The sequence below is a fragment of the Quercus robur genome, chromosome 1, assembly GCF_932294415.1.
Source record: "Quercus robur chromosome 1, dhQueRobu3.1, whole genome shotgun sequence".
NCBI lineage: Eukaryota > Viridiplantae > Streptophyta > Magnoliopsida > Fagales > Fagaceae > Quercus > Quercus robur.
Window position 1 is genome coordinate 23,060,664 of NC_065534.1, and position 24,138 is coordinate 23,084,801.

Below are 24,138 nucleotides of genomic sequence, written 5' to 3' on the forward strand. Positions count from 1 at the left end.
CCAATAAATTTAAAAATTGTCAATTTAGTCCAATAACTTCAAAGAATTGTCATTTTAGTCTACTAAGTTAATTTTTTTTTTTTCATTTTTATGGTTTAAATAAATTAATAAAATAATCTCTAAAATTATTTTAAAATGTTAAAAATGTGAAATGACATTAGTTTAAGAAAGTTAACAAAGACTTTTAAATTTTTAACGTTCAAGGAAGAATTAAAATGACCGTGTTATCAAAATTAATGAAGTGACATTGTGTATAGTTGGGCCATCTATTATTTAAAATAGATTTAGTAGGAAGGATGTTCCAAGCTATTCCCCAAAGTAGATACTTCAGTCTTTCATTTATTTTGAGTTTCCAAAGAAGCTTCCATATATTCCATTTTGTTTCGAGGTCCTAGGTCTTGGAATCTAAGGGATTGATCTAAATGGAAAGCAGACTTGACAGTAAAGTTCCCAAGCTTGTGTTTTTTGTCCAAAGGAATTTTTCAGGTGAGGAGAAGGATAGAGTGGTGATTTTGGATATACATTGTATTTTGGATTCATAAGAAAAAACCCAACAAGTTTCATTTGGGACTGTTCCTAAAGGGATAAGGATAAAATTTTTTTTTTTTAAATCTTTTTTTTTGGGGGACAGAAAGGGTAAGGATAAAGTTTGGAAATGATTGGATCCAACAATCTTCCCAAATATTGACCTCCGTACTTAACATCATTACAAGCACTTCAATCACTAGAGCCTTGCTTTTCTAAATTTCTTCCATAAACCAGGATGATTGATTCCTCTTATTAGCTTTTGAAAACTTTTTCCCTCTCAAGTATTTTGATTTCAACAAATGAACCCAAATTTTATCTTGTCTTGATGTTACTGCCCAGCCTAATTTTGCTAACACTGCTTTATTAACATGTTTTATCCTCTTTAAGCCCAAACTCCAATTCTCTTTTGATTTACATAAACTACTTAGGGACAAAGTGGACTTGATATTTCCAAAACCAACTGCTGGTGAATTTGCTCATGCAAGAGTCAATGGCTTGACGATTAGATTTTGAGAGGTACAAAGCTGAGGCTGTACAGGTTGGTACTTGTTACAGTTGATAGACGAACAATGTTACTTTGATTGGCCAATTTGGCCTATGTCCTTATATAACCAAAAAAGAAATTTGTGTGGTCATTAGAAAAACTAAGGACATTATTGATAATTGAAAAAGAATTCGATTTTCACTTGTTTCCATCCAAATTGGGTGGAATTTGAAACAAATATGTAGGCTCTGCACCCAGGGGAAATTATTGTGTACTACTATAAATGCGTACTCCCTTTTTTTACATGAATGGTGGGTCCCACTGATAGGAGGGAGTACGCATTTATAGTACTCCAGGAGTACCTAATAATTTTCCTGCACACAGATAGAAAAGTCATTTCCTTTTCTATTTCCCTCCCATTCTTTCTCTTTTTAGCTCCAGGTTTCCTCCCAAAAAACATAATGTTTAAGGCCTGTATTAATCATGATAAAATTTGGCTGATGATCTCTCTCTCTCTCTCTCTGTAAGTGTTTTTATGTGGAAATAATTTATAATTGACATTGTGTTCGAGATTATGTCTTTAGAAGCCAAACATTGGGTGTTTATATATAACTAAGAATCTTGAAACAAAATTATGTTTGTTCAACTGTTTTGGTCCTTTAGAAATTATCACTTTTGCTGTTCACTATTATTATTATTATTATTATTATTATTATTATTTTAAAACTTGGAAATATTATTTATTTTTTAGGTGAAAGAATATTCGACATTTTATAGAACATAATATTAATTCTCATTAGCTTCAAATGTTTGAATATTGGACATATAAGTGTGTCTCAATGTGATACCCTAGTTTATATGGATTGTGGACTACATTAATAAGATAAGTGTGTTTTGTGCAATCATGTGTTAAGTCCTATGTCAGACGCTTACTTGGTTGAAATTGGGCTATATAAGTGATTACAAAGAGCATTGATTGCAACTTAACTAGTTATTTGGGGTATAGGCATAGCACATATACAACTAGCATTTTCCTCAGGTTGTGACAATTGATATCAGAGTCATCTTGGTAACACCATGTGATAGGGGTGGCAATTCATGTTAATGTGTCGTGTTCATGTTGTATCAACTCATGATTATTAGACTTTGCAAGTCAACACTAACACTTGACATAATTATTAATCATATTAGGATGTCTCGACTCTAACACAACCTTTATATAAATAAGTTGACACGACATGACTCAAATAACTCATTTAATAAATAAGTCGTGTTAAGGTCAACATGACCTAACACAACCCATTTGATAAATAGGTTAGGTAGTCAAGTTAACACATTTACTTTACACAAATAATCCGTTAACAATTATCATATTTTATAGAATGTGTAAGTATACAACTAGATTCCAAACAAAATCACTTATTACAACCATAAATTTTGAAGGGTAAATTGGTAAAATTGACATTCAGTTAAACTAATTCAAGCTAGTTCAAACGGCTTTCGCATGTCAAACTTGAATTGACTTGTTAGTTGAATGGTTCAATTCATGTAAACTTGAATCATACACAAAACCGTTAAGCCCAAACCCTCACCTGTTATCTTCATGTCATGAGTTGTATCAAATATTGCTTCCTCTAACATGTGACTAGTGCTTCATCAGGTTGTGAGTTGTGACACCTAGTACTTGTGTTTCTTATTTTGATTGTGTGTTTGAGGTTTTTATTTTTTATTTATTATTTATTTTATAGCATTTTTAGACATGAATATTTTCAAACTAAGCTTTACACATAAAATGGAAGATGATTTTCTGGTGAGCTCTTTGATGTTGTAAATTAAAATAAATTTTGTTAGTATAGAATCAATAATAGATGACTTTCAGGATTTTATTTTTAGAAAAAAGTTGATTTTTTTTTTTTAATACAGATTTAGTCAAACGAATTAAAATAAAAAATATTATATATATATATATATATATTGTTGACAATGATTTTATTTTTTATGTATTATTTTAATTTTGAATCTAAATATATTACTCATATGTTAATGGCAAAAGTTTTTTGGATCATTCTTTGTACCCATGATGAAATTCTAGTAGTTCTGTTAGACTGTTACTGTTATACTGTGACAATATTCTTGCGGAATAGGTGATTAATATTAAATTTATAGATAAAAACCATTAGCAACCTCATACATGACTGTAGCGAATATCATTGATAACCACCTTATGATTCAAACATCCAGATAAATTCATCTGGCAAACCACCGTCGCCCACCAATATGATAACATTGTTAGCAATATAATAATCAATTTGATAAACTTTTTTTTTTCTTTTTCGGATAACATATATAATAGGTTGCTTCAATACTATTGAAATTGAGGACATTTTACTATTTTAGTTCCAATCTTTCATGGGTTGGGGATATTTTAGTTCCTAACCTTGAGAAGTGAGTTCTAGTTAGCTCAATTGGTAAAGTCTTTTTGATAGTTGAATAAGAGATCTAGAGTTTAATTCCTACCTATACCAAAAATTGATTGGTGTTTTGGTCTGATGATAAAGAGCTATTATTAAGAGCAGACGCCATTGGTTAATTGAAACTCTCTCTCTCTCTCAAAAAATATTGACTACCAATAGAAACAAATATTGACTAACAATTGTATGATTCAATCAGAGGCTGAGATTCAAGTTTTCAGAAGAGAGTTTTACATACATATATACTTAAGTTACGCTCGAGTAGAATTTTTATTTTGTATATATATAAAAAAAAAAAAAACTATAGCAAGTCTTAGTTACACCATATTTATCATAATTGTCCTTTTATTTGTGTTCTTCATAATTGTTTTACATTGCATGTGTTAAACAATTATGGAATATAAATTATGTCTTATTATTTGTGTATCACTTAAAAAAAAGAAAACTATAGCAAGTCTTAGTTACACCATATTTATCATAATTGTCCTTTTATTTGTATTTTTTATAATTGTTTTACATTGAATGTGTTAAACAATTATGGAATATAAATTATGTCTTATTTTTTGTGTATCACTTAAAAAAAAAAAAAAAAAAATCTCAAGAATAATGTCGTTACAGACCGTTGCCCTACTTGCCTGCCTCGTCTCGATCAAATGACCGTTCTAAATTTAATCACACATTCTTCTAAAATAAATAAATAAATAAATGATCGCACATAGCCGTTGGATTTTCCCCATTACACTGGAGCTGGGACCATCAACATAGGTGAAAGGAAAAAGAAAAAAAGGAGAAAGTTTTCTAAATAAATAATAAATCAAGAGCCGTTGGAGGGAAAAGTCGGTCCATGCAAGCGAAATTAAGCTATATGGTCGGCAAAAAATTTATGTTAATCATATCATTAGCAACCATACATAATCACTCTCATTTTAAATTTTTTTTAAAACCATAAGACTTCAAATCATGAATCTATACTCTCTGGTCCTCCATAAACAGACCTTTGTACTCACTCCTCCATCCACAAATCACAGCACAACACACTTCAACTTCTTTCCCTTTTAAAACTCTCTTTCACTTCTATTTCTAAGCTTAAGTGATCACTATGACAAAGGATGTTGAAGTTGCAGAGCAAGGAGGAGAGTACTCAGCTAAGGACTACCATGACCCACCTCCAGCTCCTTTGATCGACCCTGAGGAGCTAACCCAGTGGTCCTTTTACAGAGCTCTTATTGCAGAGTTCATTGCCACACTTCTTTTCCTTTACATCACAGTTTTGACTGTGATTGGGTACAAGAGCCAGACTGACCCCCTGATCAGGGACGCAGACCAATGTGGTGGGGTTGGCGTTCTTGGTATTGCTTGGGCCTTTGGTGGCATGATCTTCGTCCTTGTTTACTGCACCGCTGGTATCTCTGGTAGGTTAAATTTCCTCATGACCCCCTATTAATTGAGAGTAATTATTCAGTACTCTAGTATTCTCTTCTATCAAGTAGTAACGAGTCTCACCACTTAAATTTATGATGACTTAAATTCATGATGAAATTTATTGTACTTATAAGAGAAAAAAAAGTATTTATATGTCGCTGTACTTCCCCGCTCTAAAAATGAAAGAAATAGAAAAACAAATATTCAAGTTTTAGTGAGTTAGTACGAGCTAGTAATTTGTTTTATCACATAACAGTGAATTCTAATAATTAAATTCATGTAAAAATAAAAAGTACCGCGCATGTAAAAAAACCTAATAATTTTCTCACACACATATACAAATTTTTTTTTCCTCCTTGGCAAGGGTGTGTTTTAATTGTTGCTGGATAGAGAAACTTCAGTGATAACTGATAAATGTTAAAACTTGGGTATGCAGGAGGACACATAAACCCGGCGGTGACATTTGGGCTGTTCTTGGCGAGGAAGGTGTCGCTGATCCGAGCAGTGTTGTACATGGTAGCACAGTGCTTGGGAGCAATCTGCGGTGTTGGGTTAGTGAAGGCGTTCCAGAAGTCACTCTACAGTCTACACTAAGTATGGAGGTGGAGCCAATGAGCTGGCACTTGGGTACAACAAGGGAACTGGATTGGGGGCAGAGATAATTGGTACCTTTGTTCTTGTCTACACTGTCTTCTCAGCCACTGACCCTAAGAGGAACGCTAGAGACTCCCATGTTCCTGTAAGCATCTCATCTCATCTCATCATGCCCTCTGTTTTTAATTTAATACAATTTTATTATTAGACTACGTACATGTCAAGATTTTCTCATCCTAAGTCCCAACCCAACGGGTTCATTTTTTTACTTTCTTTTAAAGAATTACTCCATATAAAAATTCTAGGGTAGTGTGCTATTGACTTATTCCCATGCTTCAAGAAAAATGAGTAAATATTTTTCTACACTTCTTTTTTTCATGTACATATATAATATTCACAATTATATGTATCATGGTGTACAAATTTTAAAATGCGAAAAGATAACGTCTACATTTAAACATAGAATTTTTTTTTTTTTTTGAGAAAATTTTAGCCTATGAATTTAAACATAGAAAATGAATGGATACAAATATCCCTTCAAATTTTACAATATTAACTCACTGGTTTGGTTAAGAAATTGTGGGGTGTAGGCCCATTATTTGGTAGGTATTGCTAATGCTGCCTCACCTAATCCTAACTCTATATGAATTTTATTTGATAATTAATTTTTTTTTTAATTTATTTACGATACTTCCTTACCTAATTCCATGGATTTTTATAAAGTGATAAAAGTTTGGCACACTATTTGCATAATTTGTTGTAATTGGTGAATAATATAAAATGTATCGATCCATATGAAAGTAATGTTACTCTAATCACAATAAACCATGCATATTAGTTGTGAAAATTATCGTGTCTCTAATATTACTCCAAAATAAATCCACATGCTTATAACATAGCACAGTTACTGTACCACCATGTCACAAGTCACTGGTTTGTGGAAGGATATGGCAAATTGACCGCTATAAGTAGGATACTATGGCAATTTTCTAAACATAAATTTGCTAATATATTTGCCTGAATAGTGTATGCATAAGCCATTATTCAGCAAAAAATACATAAGCCTTTGTATTTGTCACTTGGTTGATTTTGTTTTTTTTTTTTTTTTTTTTTTTTTGAATTAAGGTATTGGCACCCCTTCCCATTGGATTCGCTGTATTCATGGTTCACCTAGCCACAATCCCAATCACTGGTACTGGTATCAACCCAGCTAGAAGCTTTGGAGCCGCAGTGATCTACAACCAAACCAAGGCCTGGGATGACCAAGTATGTGCCATCTCCTTCTTCTTCCTCTCACTATTTATATATATTTTTTAATATATAAGATTCTCATATATAATTATATTAATGATGTGTTTCAGTGGCTATTCTGGGTTGGACCTTTTATTGGAGCTGCCATCGCTGCCTTCTACCACCAATACATTCTTAGAGCAGCAGCCATTAAGGCTCTAGGATCCTTCAGGAGCAATGCTTAAGTTTTTCCAACAATTATGTATTTTCCCAAATTAAGATGGAGATGGTGTTTCCAACTCTCAGATATTTTCTCTTGTACTTTCTGAGACATTTAACTTGTATCTAGTTTATTCACCATCTTGTGTATGACTCTCTTTCTCATCCAAACAGAGGAGAAAGAGAGATCAAATTGAAACCATCCCCATTACACATTAATGAATTCATCCAAATTTGTTTCAATCCTAATGGCAAATGAGCTCATTTTGTTAATGGGCTAAAGTTCTTTTTGGGGTAAGGGTGAGCAGATATTGTTAGATATATTTCAACAATTTACTTTTGTGATTAAGCAAAAAATAACAACATATAGATCTAATTATAAGCAATAACACAAATAGATGTGATAGGCAAAACAATAAATAGATATTGTATATATAAAAAGAAATCTGCAAGATAACTGAAAAAAATCACAGACCAAATGCTTAAAGGATGAATGATACAGATCAAGTCTTATGTTTAACACAATCTCCTTAAAGCAGATTTCGCCCCTCACATAATCTGTGATGCTTTGAGACTTATGAATATCTACCTCCTAGGATAAAATGATCTACAACACAGAAAAAAAGAAAAAAAAAGCACACAAGGTTCAATCTTTGCAAACTAATCTGTCTCTTTCTCTCTCTTTAACTCAAATGATAATACACAAACTCATTTTCTCTTTGGGAGAGTTTCTCCAAAGTTTTTTTTTTCATGAACGAGGGGCTATGAACATATATATATTACTGAACAAACACACTGTTTCAGGAAAAACTGTTGTATACAAACTTACTGACTCAAAAAATAAAATATTAAAATATTATTATTTGGATAAGAGGGCCTAGTCCACACATGCCTAAAGCCTAACCCAATATCCAACTTATGAGCATATAAATTCATATTCTCTATCATTTCTTATGTGGGACTCAAGGATTCTCACCACTTTAATATCATATTCAAGTGGACACATTATGAGTCAATTTCTTATTTACTCCACAATTTTTCTAACAGATATATCCAATAATAATTTAAAAAAGAAAAAGAAAACTTCAACCGCAATGGAATAATATGATTTTGAGTGGGAGAGTTATCAAAGATGTTCAATAGTGTGTTGTTATCAAAAAAAAAGAAAAGAAAGTGTGTATTGTTTTTTTTCATCTTTGGTAAGGCTTATTATATGATTTGTAATATATTCTGTAACTTTGTGTCAAGTGGTGGCACCACGTTATGCTCAGGGTGTTCCTAGGAACACCCTGACCTGAAAAAAAAAATTATATATAATAATTAATTTTTTTTATTTGTTTACCCTTAAAATTAGGATAACCTTCAATCAAAATTAAGAACACCCTCAAATTAAATATATATATTTATTCTACTTTCGAGCAAAAAAATAAATAAAAAAGCCCAAAATTTTTTTTTGTAATAGAGCAAAACAACGGACGGCAAGCCCAATATCAAGCCCATGGCAAGCCCAACAGATTACAGAGGAAGCAAACCCATAGATTCTCAAAAAAAAAAAAAAAAAAAAAAAAACCCCAATACAGAGCAAATCACTAAATCAGAAACCTCGAATCACTAAATCAGAAATCACTAAAGGCTAAAGCAAACCTAAAAACAGAGCAACGCCTCCCCTCATCAGAGATCAGTCCAGTCGCAGTCCAGAGCACATTGTAGCCCCTCATCGGAGATCTGTTCACAACACATCGTCGCCCCTCATCGGAGATCGGTCTAGTCGCAGTCCAGAGCACATTGTCGCCCCTCATCGGAGATCGGTCCAGAGCACATCGTCACTTGCTCGCCCCTCATTGGAGATCGCTCGTCAGTGATGGTCTTAGCCTCAGCCTTCAGCCTCCCTGCTCCGGTGCTCTCTCTCTCTCTCTCTCAATATTTACCTTGTTTTTGGCTTTATCTAGTGTTGGTGTTGGTGTAGGTGAGATTATTAATTGTCTTTTAGCATTGGTGTTGGTGTCTTTTGGTGAGAAACAATCAATTGGCTTTACTTGATTCACTGTGTGCTAGTGCTAGTGCAAGTGTGCAACTAATAATTAATAAATATGGTTGTGTGCTATGTGCTAGTTGATTAGTTCAACTAATGGTCATAAAATATGTAATAAATCACTCTTTTTTAGATTTGGATTTAAGCTATACAACCTATATATATTTTTGTGCTGCACAATTTATTGACTTTTTTTTTTTTTGGTTAAGTAATAGTGTGATATTCCAAGTATCAAACAATCATAGTAATTAGTTGAACTAATTAAATTTGTTTGTTTGGGATATTAATTAACCAATAATTAATTGGGGAAAGCAACTAATAAATAATAATTAATAATTTAATTAACCAATACATTATAAAAGACAAACAAATTCTTTCTCAAAAAAATAAAAATAAAAGACAAACAAATTAAATTATGTTAGATTAAACAACAATTAATAATTTTATAATTAATGAAACAACAATATAACAAATTATAAATTATAAAAGACAAACAAATTAATGAAACAAGTAAACAACAATACATTTGGGAAAAATTCCTAGAGTCGCCACTGGAAAAAAATATGCTTCTTAAGGAACACCCTGAAAAAAATTCTTGGAACCGTCACGGCTTTGTGTATATATAATGAGAATCTAGTTATTATAACATCATGTACATCACATACATTTTATATTGTTAATTATTTGTAAAAATGCCATGCATAATACGCCAAAAATGGACTTAGATGGGTTTCCTAACTTCTAAGTCGATGTAGTCCTCGCATTAGGCCCTTCAGATCGATTCGAGGGTTATTACTTTAATTCAATTTAGATGAAACAAACTTGGCCTGGAAAGCCTAAGGATTGGTGCTGCATTCGGGCCTGAAGGATCCCAAACCCTTGTGCTATTGGCACGCCTGGTGCTACCCCATGTATTTGTGTTGAGTTCTTTTCTCACATACCACAAAGAGGGTGTTCGTTTGATGGTCTGGGCCCTATACGAGAGAGGGGAGTTGAGTTTAGCATTGCTGCATAATGGGCTTATGCCCCTTGCCCATCTTCTACTGCATAAACAACCTTTGTTCATATTCATATTTTTAAATAGTTTCAACTTATGGTTTCTACTCTCGATAATATAGTTCTTTATCATCAAACTAAGACACTAATAAGTTTTTAGTATAGGCGGGGATTAAATCCCAGATTTCTTATTCAACCATCAGAAATTTTACCAGTTAAGCTATTGTCCATATTCTATTACAGAGTGAACTTTTGTCTCCTCTTTTGCTGCTACTAGCAATAAAGCAACATCAATGTATATGAAACGATGTCCAAAGTTGTGTGAGGTTTAGAATTTGCCCAAAACCAACACTATTTCTATTGGGTTATGGTAACAATCCAAAAAAAAGCACTAGTTGCATTTGCACTATACCTCAAAACGAATAATCTAGTCACAATTAAGACTCTTTGTAGTTGTTAATAAAGTCTAGATAAATCTAGCATAGGCGCAATGTGGGACTCACCACACACTCACACTTAATCAATCTTCAATTAATCTAGGGCGTCACAGTCTCCCCACTTAAATCTCTATCATCCTAGTTAGAGCCCATTTTGTGGGGCAATGCCTTTAAGCCCACATGGTATTACCATACCAAGGTTGGTTTAATACAAGTTGGAGCCTTTGGCGAAAACTTTCAATATTACTTAAATAATATTTAGTTTATTAACAATCAATTTATTCAATGTTCTGCACTATAATTTTTTTAAAATTTAAAATTTATTATCCTAACGTTTTTGACTAATTCACTTGAACAATACGAGAAACATTGCAAATTTGATCACATAAGCCTTATAAACTAAGTCCTCATCTATTTTTGCCACATCAATTTGTAAGTATTTTGTGGTAACTTTATCATTTTCTATTTACTTAATGGTGTTTTGTTTGGATTTCTATTATTCTATAGTTTAAGACAAAGGTGAAGAACCAAATATATAATTAAACCAAAATGAAGTAAGACACATTTTCTTTTCCTAATATGGCTCAATAATATTAATCGTACTCCTTGTCCTACATACGTACCCAAGCTTTCACAACTCAACCCCCACCTCTTGTCAAGACTCAAAATGTGTTATTCTTATATGGTTGCCATCAATCTGATTCAGCCTTTCACAAATATTCTAATCCATAACTTTATTATCATATCATATAGATTAATTGGGAAAAAAATAAAACAAAAGGACTCACCGACCAATGATAGGTCACACTCAACCTTACATAACCAAAAGATAAACTAGTATTCATCATACATATGGTGTTTGGACGCGTGGTGAACTTCGAACCACAATGTAATAGATTTACTTAAAAATAAGAAAGCAACTTCCGCAATTTTTGAAACATATTATAAGAAATGTGATGGGAAAGAGATTAAAATTAGAGTGGGGCGGTGATGCTGGTCGATTTCATCACATCACCATTTCACAAAAACACATCTGTTAATTGAAATACAATATTAATATATATATATATATATATATATTCTAATGAGCTCTTTCATGTTGTTAATTGAAAGACATTTTTTTAGTATATATAGAATCAATAATAGATAACTTTCAAGATTAATTTTTTTTATTATTATAAATGATTTAGTCAAAATGAATTAAAATACAATATATATGTGTGTATTGTTCATAATGATTTTATTTTTTTATGTATTACTTTAATTTTGGATCATTCTTTGTACCCATGATAAAATTCTAGTTCTGTTTCCTCAAAAAAAAAAAAAAAAAAAAAAAAAAATTCTAGTTCTGTTAAACTGTTACTGTTATACTGTGACAATTTTGAGGCTATCCTATGATGACACTTTCATATATATAAAACAATAATTAGATGTGCATTAGAAATAATAATAATAACAATAATAATAATAATAATAATAATAATAATAATAATAATAATAACTTATTGAAATTGGTTAGCTTGTAATTCTGCCATTCTGTGGTCAAAAGCGTACAATAGATAGTATATGATCTGCTAGTATTTATTTTCTACAACTGATCTTCTGTGTGGTCGCCGGAAACTCAATAATGCAAGGGAGAAAAATATTCTTGGAATAGGTGATTAATATTAAATTTATAGATAAAAACCATTTAGCAACCTCATACATGACTGTAGCGAATATCATTGATAACCAAATTATGATTCAAATCATTTGTTTTAGGTAACATCCAGATAAGTTCATCTGGCAAACCATCATCACCCACTAATATGACAACATTGTTAGCAATATAATAATCATTTTGAAAAATCTTTTTTTTTTTCGGATAACATATATAATAGGTTGCTTCAATGCTATTGGAATTGACGACATTTTAGTTCCTATCTTGCATGTGTTGAGGATATTCTTTTTGTTTTTTGGTCACACTATTTTTTTTCCTTTTAAATTCTTCCACTTCAAACCTCATTCTAAGTGCTATGTCTATGGAAGAAAATAAAGTGTTGGAGAGTGATTGGTCCTGAGATTAATTGCAATTTGCAGATTGCTTATTGGTTTTTTCATTAAGAGAGATGCTACGTCTACAACATTTTTACAACATTTTTACAACAAATCATGGGTGGTTAGTTGTTATTGGTTCAAATTTAAAACTAACACTAAGATTACTTTTTTGCCCCAACAAAAACAACCAGTAACAACTTACCACTTAGGATTTGTTGTAAAAATGTTGTAGAAATGTTGTAGACATAGCATTTCTCTTTCAGTAATGGACCCTGTAGTTTTTAATTTGTTTTTCTTTCTACCAAACACAAAATTCCACAAATCAAAGTACTTGAGCCGAAAATAACTATCAAATCTCATCGCCTATTATGGGAAATTAATCAATTATACCAACTTAATATAAATTTGAGAAATACTTGTAGTTAAAACTTTCAATAGAAACAAATATTGATTATCGAATGTATGACTCAAATCAGGTTCTGACAAAGATTTATTAAATTTCTCTACAAACTCTAGTAAGTGTTTTATGCATTAAAAAGACTTTATAAAACTATAGTAAGTCATAGTTACACTAAATTTATCATAATTGCATAATTGCTCCTTTTATTTGTGTGCTCTTCATAATTGCTTTACATTGCATGTGTTAAACCATCATGAAATATAAATTATTTGTCTTACTTTTTATGCATCATTTTATGTACCAAAAAAAAGTATGAGAACGTTATCGTTGTAGACCGTTGCTGCAACTTGCCTGCTTTTCTCGATCAAATGACTTTTCTAAATTTAATCACACATTCTTCTAAACAATATTAAATTAAATAGTCACACATAGCCGTTGAATTTGTTGAATTTTCCTCATGATGCTGGACCTGGGACCATCAACAAAGGTGAAAGGAAAAAGAAAAAAGGGAGAAAGTTTTCCAAATAAATAAATAATGAATCAAGAGCCGTTGGAGGGCAAAGTGGGTCCATGCAAGCGAAATTAAGCTATATGGTCGGCAAAAAAATTATGTTAATCATATCATTAGCAACCATACATAATCACTCTTATTTTAATTTTTTTTTTTTATATAATAAAAAACATAGGCTTCAAATCATGAACCTATACTCTCTGGTCCTCCATAAATAGACCTTTGTACTCACTCCTCCATCCACAAACCACAGCACAACACACTTCAACTTCTTCTTTCCCTTCTAAAACTCTCTATTTCTAGCTCATAATACTTGTAAAGCTTAAGTGATCACTATGGCAAAGGACGTTGAAGTTGCAGAGCGAGGAGAGTACTCAGCTAAAGACTACCATGACCCACCTCCAGCACCTTTGATCGACCCTGAGGAGCTAACCCAGTGGTCCTTTTACAGAGCTCTTATTGCAGAGTTCATTGCCACGCTTCTTTTCCTTTACATCACAGTTTTGACTGTGATTGGGTACAAGAGCCAGACTGACCCCCTCAAGAACGCAGACCAATGTGGTGGGGTTGGTATTCTTGGTATTGCTTGGGCCTTCGGTGGCATGATCTTCGTCCTTGTTTACTGCACCGCCGGTATCTCTGGTAGGTTAACTTAATTTCCTCTTGACCTCATGGCAAGTAATTATTTAGTTCTTTAGTATTCTCTTCTATTAAGTAATAACCAGCCTCAGCACTTAAATTCATGATGAAACTCTTATTCATAGAAGAGAAGAAAGTATTAATGTCCTTGTACTACAAAATACCGAATAACTTTTCACAACATACTCTCTCTAACAATTAAAGAGAAAGAAAAATAGATATTCAAGTTTCAGCGAGGTAGGACTTGCTAATACTCTATTCTATTAGAGTAATAATGAATTTCACTGATTAAATTCATATGAAAATAAAAAGTACGTAAAAAAAAAAAAAACCTAATAATTTTCTCCCATACATATACAAATTTTTTTTTTCTCCTTGGCAAGGGTGTGTTTTAATTGTTGCTGGATAGAGAAATTTCAGTGATAACTGATAAGTACGAAAACTTGGGTATGCAGGAGGACACATAAATCCGGCTGTGACATTCGGGCTGTTCTTGGCGAGGAAGGTGTCTCTGATCCGAGCAGTGTTGTACATGGTAGCACAGTGCTTGGGAGCAATCTGTGGTGTTGGGCTGGTGAAGGCGTTCCAGAAGTCACTCTACACCAGGTATGGAGGTGGAGCCAATGAGCTGTCAGCTGGGTACAACAAGGGAACTGGATTGGGGGCAGAGATAATTGGTACCTTTGTTCTTGTCTACACTGTCTTCTCAGCCACCGACCCTAAGAGGAACGCTAGAGACTCCCATGTTCCTGTAAGCATGCCCTCTAATTTTAATTTAATACAATTTTATTAGGCAACATGTCAAGATTTTCTCATCCCAACGGGTTCATTCAAAAATTCTATGGTAGCTAGTTTTGTTATTGACTTGTTTCTATGCTTCAAGAAAAATCAGTAAATATTTGTTTATTCTCATTTTCCACACAAAATTCATAATTGCATATATTTATGTACATATTTTGAAATATGAAAATGTGACGTCCAATTTTAAAACGTAGAAAATTAATGTATATGGACGATTAGGAAATAAGTTGTTTAGACAATCATTGTCCCTTCAAAATTTACAAAATGATCACTTGTTTATTGAAAAACTGTAGGGTGTAGGCCCATTTTGGTAGGTATTACTAATGCTTCCTCACCTAATCCTAAATTTATATGGATTTTATTTTATAATTAAACTTTTTTTACCTAACTCCATGGACTTGTATAAATAATCACTTATAAAAAAAAATTTTAAAAAAATCATATATTGTTGGTATAATTTATTGTAATTGGTGTATACTAAAAATTGTATCGATCCAAATGAGAGCAATATATGTTATTTTATTCACAATAAACCTTGTTAACAATTGTGAAAATTATCGTGTCTATTTTTGCTAAAAAATAAATCCACACGCCTATGGCAATTTTCTAAACATATAAATTTATGGCTGAATAGTGTATACTCTACCTAAGCCATTGTATTATTCAGCAAAAAAAAAATACATAAGCCTTTGTATTTGTCACTTGGTTGAATTTGTTTTTTGTTTTGGTTAAATTTAGGTATTGGCACCCCTTCCCATTGGATTTGCTGTATTCATGGTTCACCTAGCCACAATCCCAATCACTGGTACTGGTATCAACCCAGCTAGAAGCTTTGGAGCCGCAGTGATCTTCAACCAAAGCAAGGCCTGGGATGACCATGTATGTGCCATCTCCTTCTTCTTCCTCTCACTATTTATATATATTTTTTAATATATAAGATTCTCATATATAATTCTATTTATGATGTTTTTCAGTGGATATTCTGGGTTGGACCTTTTGTTGGAGCTGCCATTGCTGCCTTCTACCACCAATTCATTCTTAGAGCAGCAGCTATTAAGGCTCTAGGATCCTTCAGGAGCAATGCTTAAGTTTTAAGCTTTTCAAACCAATTATGTATTAAGATGGAGATGGGTGTTTCAAAGTGAATAACAATACTAAGGAGTGCAAGTCTGTCTGAGGGTCCCTTTAGCAATCCTCAATAGTCATGGAGGTCCATGGAATTGTAGATAAACGTGTCTGTGGGACAGGACAGGGGGGGCTGCCTTTTGTGTATCCCTTTCCTTTTTCTCTTTTCTTTTCTTTCATGTATTTATGTGGTGATAGTTGTCCTTGTTTATCCTTGAATCATCTTTTACTTTTTGCTTTTTCTATGTGGTTGTGTATTCGTGTTGTTTCCTCACAAAAGCTAGTGAAAATGGAATTGTGTTCATCAGTCTCAATCTCAAATTCTCAGTCACCTTTCATTTGCTTTATAGTCAAGTCTTCTTCATACTTGCAAATTACGCTATATAGGGTCGTCGCTCTTTCGTTCCTTGAAGTAAATTTCACGGAATTTTCTTCTCAATTGCAATGTTGAGTTAGAGACAATGACAAAGACTTCACAATAAAGCATATATATAGTAGCATCTCTTGTGACATTAGGGATAAGGGCTAGGGAATTTATTAACAGGTCTTCAGTGATTTTTTGTATGGTTGCCAATTATTCTTACATAAAGCTAGTGGGCAAATTGATAAAAAATAAATAAATAAAAAATAAAAAACATTTTCAACTCCATGTTTGTTGGAAATAACAATGCTACATATGCAACAAATTTCACAACTATTAAGATGAGTAGATTAGGATGAGTATAACCTTATTTTTATATGGAATTTGACATTAACATTATTTTTTTTTTTTGGGTAAACAACATTAACATATTTTTTATTGTTAACCAATCTCTCTTTCCCTTACTACTACATATTATATTGGGATAAGTGACCCTTTCCAGCTCTTCAAGGTATCAATTCAGGGTGGTGAAGTCTTAATCTTGTAATAATTGTTTAATTGAAATTATATGGCTTTGTTCGAAGCATTCTTATCCTCATAGATTAAATGATCATAAATGAGTATTGATCAAGTAGCGTAGTACCAATATACCATACATTAATTAATATTAGTTGCACTATAGAAAGTGATAGCCCACAAGATTATATAAGTTTTTTTTAGAAGAGATTATATAAGTTGGCCCTTTGTTTTTTGAGGTTTTTTTTTTTTTTTAAATAAGTTGGCTTTTGTGGTGGTGGTTCTTGGAAGAGATAATGCATTCAATTCTTAATCTTTGTAATATTTTTAGTTGCCGAGGGGCCCAATATATAAAGAAGAGAAAGGAAAAGAGAGAGCATGTTAGTCAAATAGAGCTTAGGATTCCTAGCTTTTTTAAAAGGTAATTTGTCTCTTTCTCCTAGATAAATTATAGTTTTAGTGATTTAATTTCAATCTCTCTTATCCTATATTCCTGTCCTTTTATTTTTTGGCTCTCAGACAATTTTCTAGACACGAGTAGGTGAAGTTTGAGCTGTTTGATGATGCACACTTTGGATTAAATAATGGAGTAGGTGAGGTTTTCCCGTTGGAGTGCGTGTATGAGAATGAGAGTTGATTATCAATGTCAGTCCTGTTTATATATTTTAGGACTATTTTGGAGCCACAAAATTTTCTATTTTGTTGGTGACCAAGACATAGGACTATTTCATGCCCGACAATAGGACAAAGGCCACCAAGAAATGACAAAAATATATATATATTTTTTAAGCTTTTGGTCGGTACTCAACAATAGTAAAAAAAAAAAAAAAATTACCTTCTTCAGTAAAAAAAAAAACAATAGTAAAAAAAAAAAAAAAAAAATTGTGGACAAAAAAAAAAAAATTAGTTATAAATTTTACTCTCATTTGATCCTTCTGAATATAAAATTTAGAGAATGGGTTTTGCTTTGGCATCCATAAAATTAAAGAAGCCAAAACTGTTCACATTATTAAATGTTAGCATTGAGAAAGTATTTTTAGATATACTACCAGTATATTTGCTACCCTTTAAAAGTGAATTTTCTTAGAAGATTCGCATCACGAATTCTCTCGAAAATTCTGTCCTACTCAAAAATATTATCTAGGTGAAGGATCAAATCAATGAATCATAAAAGTTAATGATTATATACAACCAAAAAAGAAAAGAAAAAAAAAAAATTTGAGGCAAGATGCAAGGGTAGCAAAATTCAGCTATATCATTACTAATCAAAATATTATACCAGACAACTTTCATGATTGGGAATCGGAGTGTTGATGGATCAAGCTAACCAGAATCTATCTCATTAATCACTATTATATTTAAGGGAAATGTTAATAGTTAGAACATCTGTTAGTGAATCATTTTAAGAAAGTTTTTGTGAAGAAAAAAAAAAGTAATTAATATTTTGACTTTTTTTTTTCTTCTAATTTTTATCAAAGTTGTGTCAAAACTTTCTTAAAATAGTTTGTTATCAATTGCCTTAAGGTCACCTATTAACAGGACCCTATATTTAATTACAATTTTAAAGCTGTGATTTACTTTTATATGGCATAGGGATCTTTAATTTCTAAAATATTGATTACACAAATGAGTACATAATTGATAATTTACAACTCCCATGAAAGTTGTTAAAGTCACCTTCTCTTTCGCCCTGTCTACTTGCAGCATTTCTCTATTAAATTTACTAACATGGTCTTGTGGGTGGCTCACCTTTGTCCTACTTAAAATTGAGATATAAGTTTGGTCTCTTATATCTTTATAAAGTTATTGAATCATATTCTGGCTAACCCTTTGAATGTGGTTGGAAATGCTCGGCACATGATTTCATCAATCACTGCTTGATGCATTATAGGTTTCCAGATGGTCTAAAGGGTTTTTTGTTTAGCCAAAGGTTTCTAGCTATGGATCTTGAACTTGGGTCAGGGTGGCGAAGTGTCCTCCATTCATATGCTTTTCATATGCTTTTTTCATGCAATTATGAGAAAAGCAATAAAAACCTAAAAGACATTAGTGCTATACCAGCCACTAGAACTTTGATGCTTAAATTATAATTTTTTCCTCCAAAGAAAAAAAAAAATAGTTATAGATTTTGGTTTTAGACAATATATTTGGTGGGTCAAGCATCCGAGCTGGGTAGATTTGTTAGGTTGGTTGAAAACATGTTATGCAAGGCAATTGTCTTCTTGTGAAGTCTAAATATGTTGAGATGGCCGAGTTAAGTAAGCATTTATTGATTTGGACAAGCGGACCTGCTGACATGTCCTCTATCGTGTACATCCGTATCAAACATCATAGTTTGAAAATGTTATTGAAGACCTTGTTTAGTAGTAATTATGCTCTAGTGTATTAAAAGTTTTCTTTTTCCAACTTTTTGATTGGTTTTGATTTGTTTATTAAACAAGTTTAAAATGAAACCTCAAACTTGACTTGTTTATATATAAACATATATGAACAAGTTTTTTATTAAGTCAAGTCAAGTTCAAGTTATTTGTAAATGGCTTAGTTCATTTACAATCTTAAATTATCTTCCCGGCTTAGTTCATTTATAATCTTAAATTATCTTCCCTACCCATCTTCTAGTTAGGGTCATTTTATAATCATTCTTAATCAAAAAATGATTAACTCTCTCTATCTTTAAATTTCAAAAATAAAAATAAAAATAAAAATAAAACTTCACTTTGAGAAAAAGAAAACTATCAAACAACAATTACATACATCGGTGAAACATGAATTGATTTTTGATTGGTTTTTAGTTTAACCAAGTCCCAATTTTTTTGGTAATATCATAATTTTTTGGAGCTTTGGGGTCAACGTACAATTTTAGTTTCCAATTTTCTTATAAAAAATTCTTAATATCCTGAGCCCTCTATGCAGATGACACCTTTTAAAATCTTTTTTCCCCCTTTTTTAATTTTTCAAGAGAAACAGATGAAGAAAAAAAAAGTAATGGGCCACGCATTTCAGAAGTAGGCCCATGATCAGTTCCCATGTCGCTTTTCCGTATTATGTTAATTAAGACATGTGTAGGACCATAGATGATCAAAACTTTTGGATAGTTTTTGGTCCAAAGGTCCCACACTCATCTTGCATTAAGAAGCTGAAAGCGTAGGACTACGAATCCTTATCTTGAAAGTAGGCTCCTTTCAAGCCCAAAAATTCTTCATGGGCTACCAAGAATAAACTCAATCACCTTGTTTCTTCCCCAACATTGGCAAGGTATAAAACTGAAAATTCCAACAGTATTTAACTATTCCAAGATGTGGGTGCCACCTAACTTACAGCAAGTTTTTATTATTATTATTATTATTATTTTTTTTTTTTTGAGGAAAAAAAAAGGGGCTCTCACATGTTCGTGTGTAATCATCGCCCCATGTTCTAAGGCATAGGTTAGGTAGGCTTAAGGATACTACCAGCGCACAGCATGGCATACCACTACTCGCGTCCACGTCTTATACTATCGAGTTAGATAAGGTCAAATATCGAAGTAGGTCACAACACAAAATTGCAAGAGTTAAGACTCAAAACTTTGAGCAGATGGGGCTTTCGAGAGTTTCCTCCCATTGAGCCAACTCACTAGTGGTAGTAAGTTATTTTATCATTGTACTAGAGATTTGGGATTGAAATCAAGATGGTGGGCTATAAATATTTTTCATTGGGTATTCATTGGATTAAAAATTTGCTTTCCATAAATAATTTGATTAAAAAAAACTCAAGAAGCAGCATACACTGGGAGTGGAAGTAGACAAGTCTTGAAATTTGATAGGAAACACGAGAGAGACGAGTCTTCTGATTCGAGGGGTACATTATTAATACATGTGAAGCCCCTAACAACCAATTAACCACAAGCAATAATCTTGTGCAAATATTAAATGGGCCTTGCAGAGAGAGAGAGAGAAAGAGAGAGAGAGGCCATGAAAAAAGTTGGGAATAGAAAAACACAAGGTAAAAAGCGTGAAGGCCAACATGATTTTAGTATTAGAGTGGGGGAGGAAGAATGCTTGATTTAAGCTACAGCATGCGTTGGACCCTTTGCAATAATGTCCAGTCAGGTGACATAGATATATCATATACAGCCATTATGATTACACGCATAATATATTGTATCTTAAGACCTCTTTGCTGATCTCCCAAGCTAAGAAAACCTCATGCTCACTTTATTTAACATTTAAAGAAGAAAGACACAAAGATAAAAGAAAAACATTCTTTCACGCTATCCATCTTTTTTTCATGGTTTGAACTTCATAGTCATAGATGATGATAACTGTAATTTGTCATGTTAAATTGATGTGAGAGGAGAGCAACAGCCACGAAAATTTTAAGGAAATAAAAGAGGTTTCACCTTTTTGTTTCTTTAGTGGGAAGGTCATTGTTGCTTTAGCACAGGCTTGTTAAAAAAGAAAAAGAGTTCTCATTCTCAAGTGGCAGCTAGCATAAGTAGGAAAAGTTTGTGTGCAAGCATATTAATACATATCAATTCATCATGGGCTTTCAAGTAGATGAATTAATGTCAAGTAGTAAGGAAATATTGTTGATGATTAATGCATAAATCATTTTATTCCCAGTCCCCACTCATGTATTTGTTTGAGAAATGCACTTGAGAAGGGAAAAAAAAAAAAAAAAAAAAAAAAGTAAAAAATATGATTTGGAGAAGGCACTCAAGTAGTAGATAACCTAATTCTCAAAGCCACGTTAAGGAGAGCAGCTTAACAACAAATACGCTAATGAGAATCAAATTACCAACTAACAACAAAATCAAATTACCAACTAAAATGGGAAATAATCATGTAAACTACAGGAATCCCAACTAAAATAAGCAATAATCAAATTACCAACTAAATTAGTCCAGTGAGTTCATTTATTTATAGCCCCCTTTTTCTTTTTTTCTATTGGGTAAGGTTCATTATTTATAGCTGTAAGGACACGTTATAGGTCCCTAGCCCAAAAATGAAAAGGACAAAGGCCCAAAGAGCCCAATACAATAAATTTATAGATAGTGGGTTAGAAACTGGACTTCAATAAGTTGGATAACAATCACAATAGGTTAAAGATGACTAGAAAATGAAAATAAACAAGTTTTATGCAAGGAAAATCTGCCTCGGCAAAGTTTGAGGAGAGTAGTTCTTATATATATATTTCATTTGAACTTATGTACAATTACAGTTCTTGTGGCTATAGTGTTTTTTCTCTCGATTCTCAGATCCCCCTTTGTAATGGGGCTTTTTTTCTTTATATTCCTCCCCTTTACTTCATCTCAGCCCTCCACGTGTAGATCAAATTGCTGAATTTGATCCTTATCTTATCAACACCTTCCTAAAGTCCTTGTGAGTAGCTGTAAGGTTAAAATTTACTGTTCAGGTATCACCTCCACATTAATGCGGCCAAAGAATTAACTGCAGAGCATTCAATATGATGGTAGCAGCTTTCTCCTAAATATTTCTCAACTTCCCTTTGTCTTATTCTCTCTTGATGCTTATCCTTACTAGTAAAATTGTCCGGTGTGTTGTTTTTGATGGCAAGTCAAACCTTTGACCTGTACTCTGCTTAACTGAGGAGGCATTTCTTCTTATACTACTTTTCTAAACCTTCATGAACAAAAACCTTCTATAACTTACTCATTTGTATATCTCCGTTAAGATCTAACCATCCTTGGATAGCTATATGTCCTCGGACAAGATCCACGGCCCAATATACATCTCTGAGTCCTTCATCCCTACAATAGTCCTATTAAGGACTGACATGAAAAATCACAATGAAGTTTTAATTAATTCATCAAAATCATCACCTTATTGAGTGTTGACCATGAGAAGGGCAGTTTGGGGAGTGTAAACAGTTTTTTAGCTTGGCGACGACAGACATACATTCCCAATCATTCTGTTCCCTCCTTCCTACCCTCTTTTTCATTAGAAAACTCACTTTGAAGCAACAACCACTTCCTAAAGACCTTATAAAAGCCGGTCCAATGTGCCCAAAAATTTCACAAAAAGCAACAACGAACCTTAGCTTCAAGTTAAACACGAAGTGAGAAATATGTCTCCCTCGATTTCTTTCTTGCTATTCCTCTCTTCTCTAACTATACTCTCCATTACTAGAGCTCAAGAAAGATCCCCTCATGGCCTTGCTAATGAGAACCCAATGGCATTTTCACCATCGGCATATGATTTCTTCCATCCAAACACGCAGAAATCCAACACCAAGGATGCCTGTTCATCAACCAGTTGCTCGCCATTGCCCATGGCAGCTCAAGTAGCAGCCACTAAAGCGAATGATGTTCAAGTATCATCGTCCCAGAAAGGTGGAAGTCGAGTGGGAGCTGGTGGCGTTGCTGGCATTGTTTTTGGCTTTGCATTTGTAGTGCTTTTGGCGATGGGTGTCTACTACGTAGTGATCACACGCCGAGGCAACATGAATCGAGCCAATTCTGTTCAACCTGATGCTTGATGTGCAAGAAGCTTGTGGAACTTAGACCAGAACAACCACACCCCCCCCCCCCCCCCCCCTCCTCCCTCTTTCCTCTTCTTGTCTCTTTCTTTACCTATTTTCCTTTTATTCCCATATACATTTTATTTGGGTTATGGAATGTAACTATTAACTTTTAGTAGTAATCAACTGCATGGTACTTGATAATTAAGGCTCATGGTCTCCTTAAAAAAACCGAAAAAGAAAAGGCTCTCGGTTCATTTATTGTTCCACTTTTGCTACATGAGCAATAAAGGTTGTTGAATGATTTCTAAGCTATAGTCAAAGCGAAGTGAATCAATATCTCCTAGGCAGTGGCGGAGCCACATATATCCTTGGGGGGCCTTGTCCCTCCAAAATTTTTAATTTTTTTTTACAATTTAAGTATATTTTATAAATATTTAAAGGTTATATGAAAAAAATAAGAGTTGGCTCCTAAAAGAAAGCATAGATCAAATAATTTAGTAATTTTTCCTAAAAAAAAGAGAGTTTAGAGTTGATATACAATTGCAATAGAATGAAATAGTTAGGTAGTAAGTTTTGTGAGTAAATAGTGGAAGTGTGAAACCCTAAATTTTAGCTTAATTTCAATTTCAATTAATACGGTCAAATCATTTAACATTAATAATATATGCAATTTGGTTGAAATTTCCTATTCTCAAGATTTTATCAAGAAATAAAAAAGTTCATATAATACTTCAATTATAACATTATGATATTGATTTGTCAAACATGGATGAAATTTTGCAAACAATTTATATATTTTATATTTTCACACACACACACACACACACACACACATATATATATATATTATGTGGATTTTTTTTGGGAGTCTCT

At 32.7% G+C, this 24,138-nt stretch overlaps 2 protein-coding genes and 1 pseudogene across 2 annotated transcripts; all 3 read left to right on the forward strand.

The window, feature by feature from the left end:
* The first annotated feature begins 4,412 nt into the window (after window positions 1–4,412).
* On the forward strand, window positions 4,413–7,191 carry LOC126725921 (aquaporin PIP2-7-like; annotated as a pseudogene).
* Window positions 7,192–13,581: 6,390 nt separating this feature from the next.
* On the forward strand, window positions 13,582–16,240 carry LOC126725930 (aquaporin PIP2-7). The gene is made up of 4 exons (XM_050430953.1): window positions 13,582–14,003; window positions 14,456–14,751; window positions 15,540–15,680; window positions 15,776–16,240. Exons 1-4 carry the CDS (start codon window positions 13,697–13,699, stop codon window positions 15,887–15,889), a joined length of 858 nt encoding a protein of 285 aa, XP_050286910.1. The 5' UTR covers window positions 13,582–13,696; the 3' UTR covers window positions 15,890–16,240.
* A 6,734-nt stretch (window positions 16,241–22,974) lies between these two features.
* LOC126688782 (uncharacterized) lies at window positions 22,975–23,280 on the forward strand. The gene has a single exon (XM_050383649.1). It carries the CDS (start codon window positions 22,975–22,977, stop codon window positions 23,278–23,280), a length of 306 nt encoding a protein of 101 aa, XP_050239606.1.
* The last annotated feature ends 858 nt before the right edge of the window (window positions 23,281–24,138 follow it).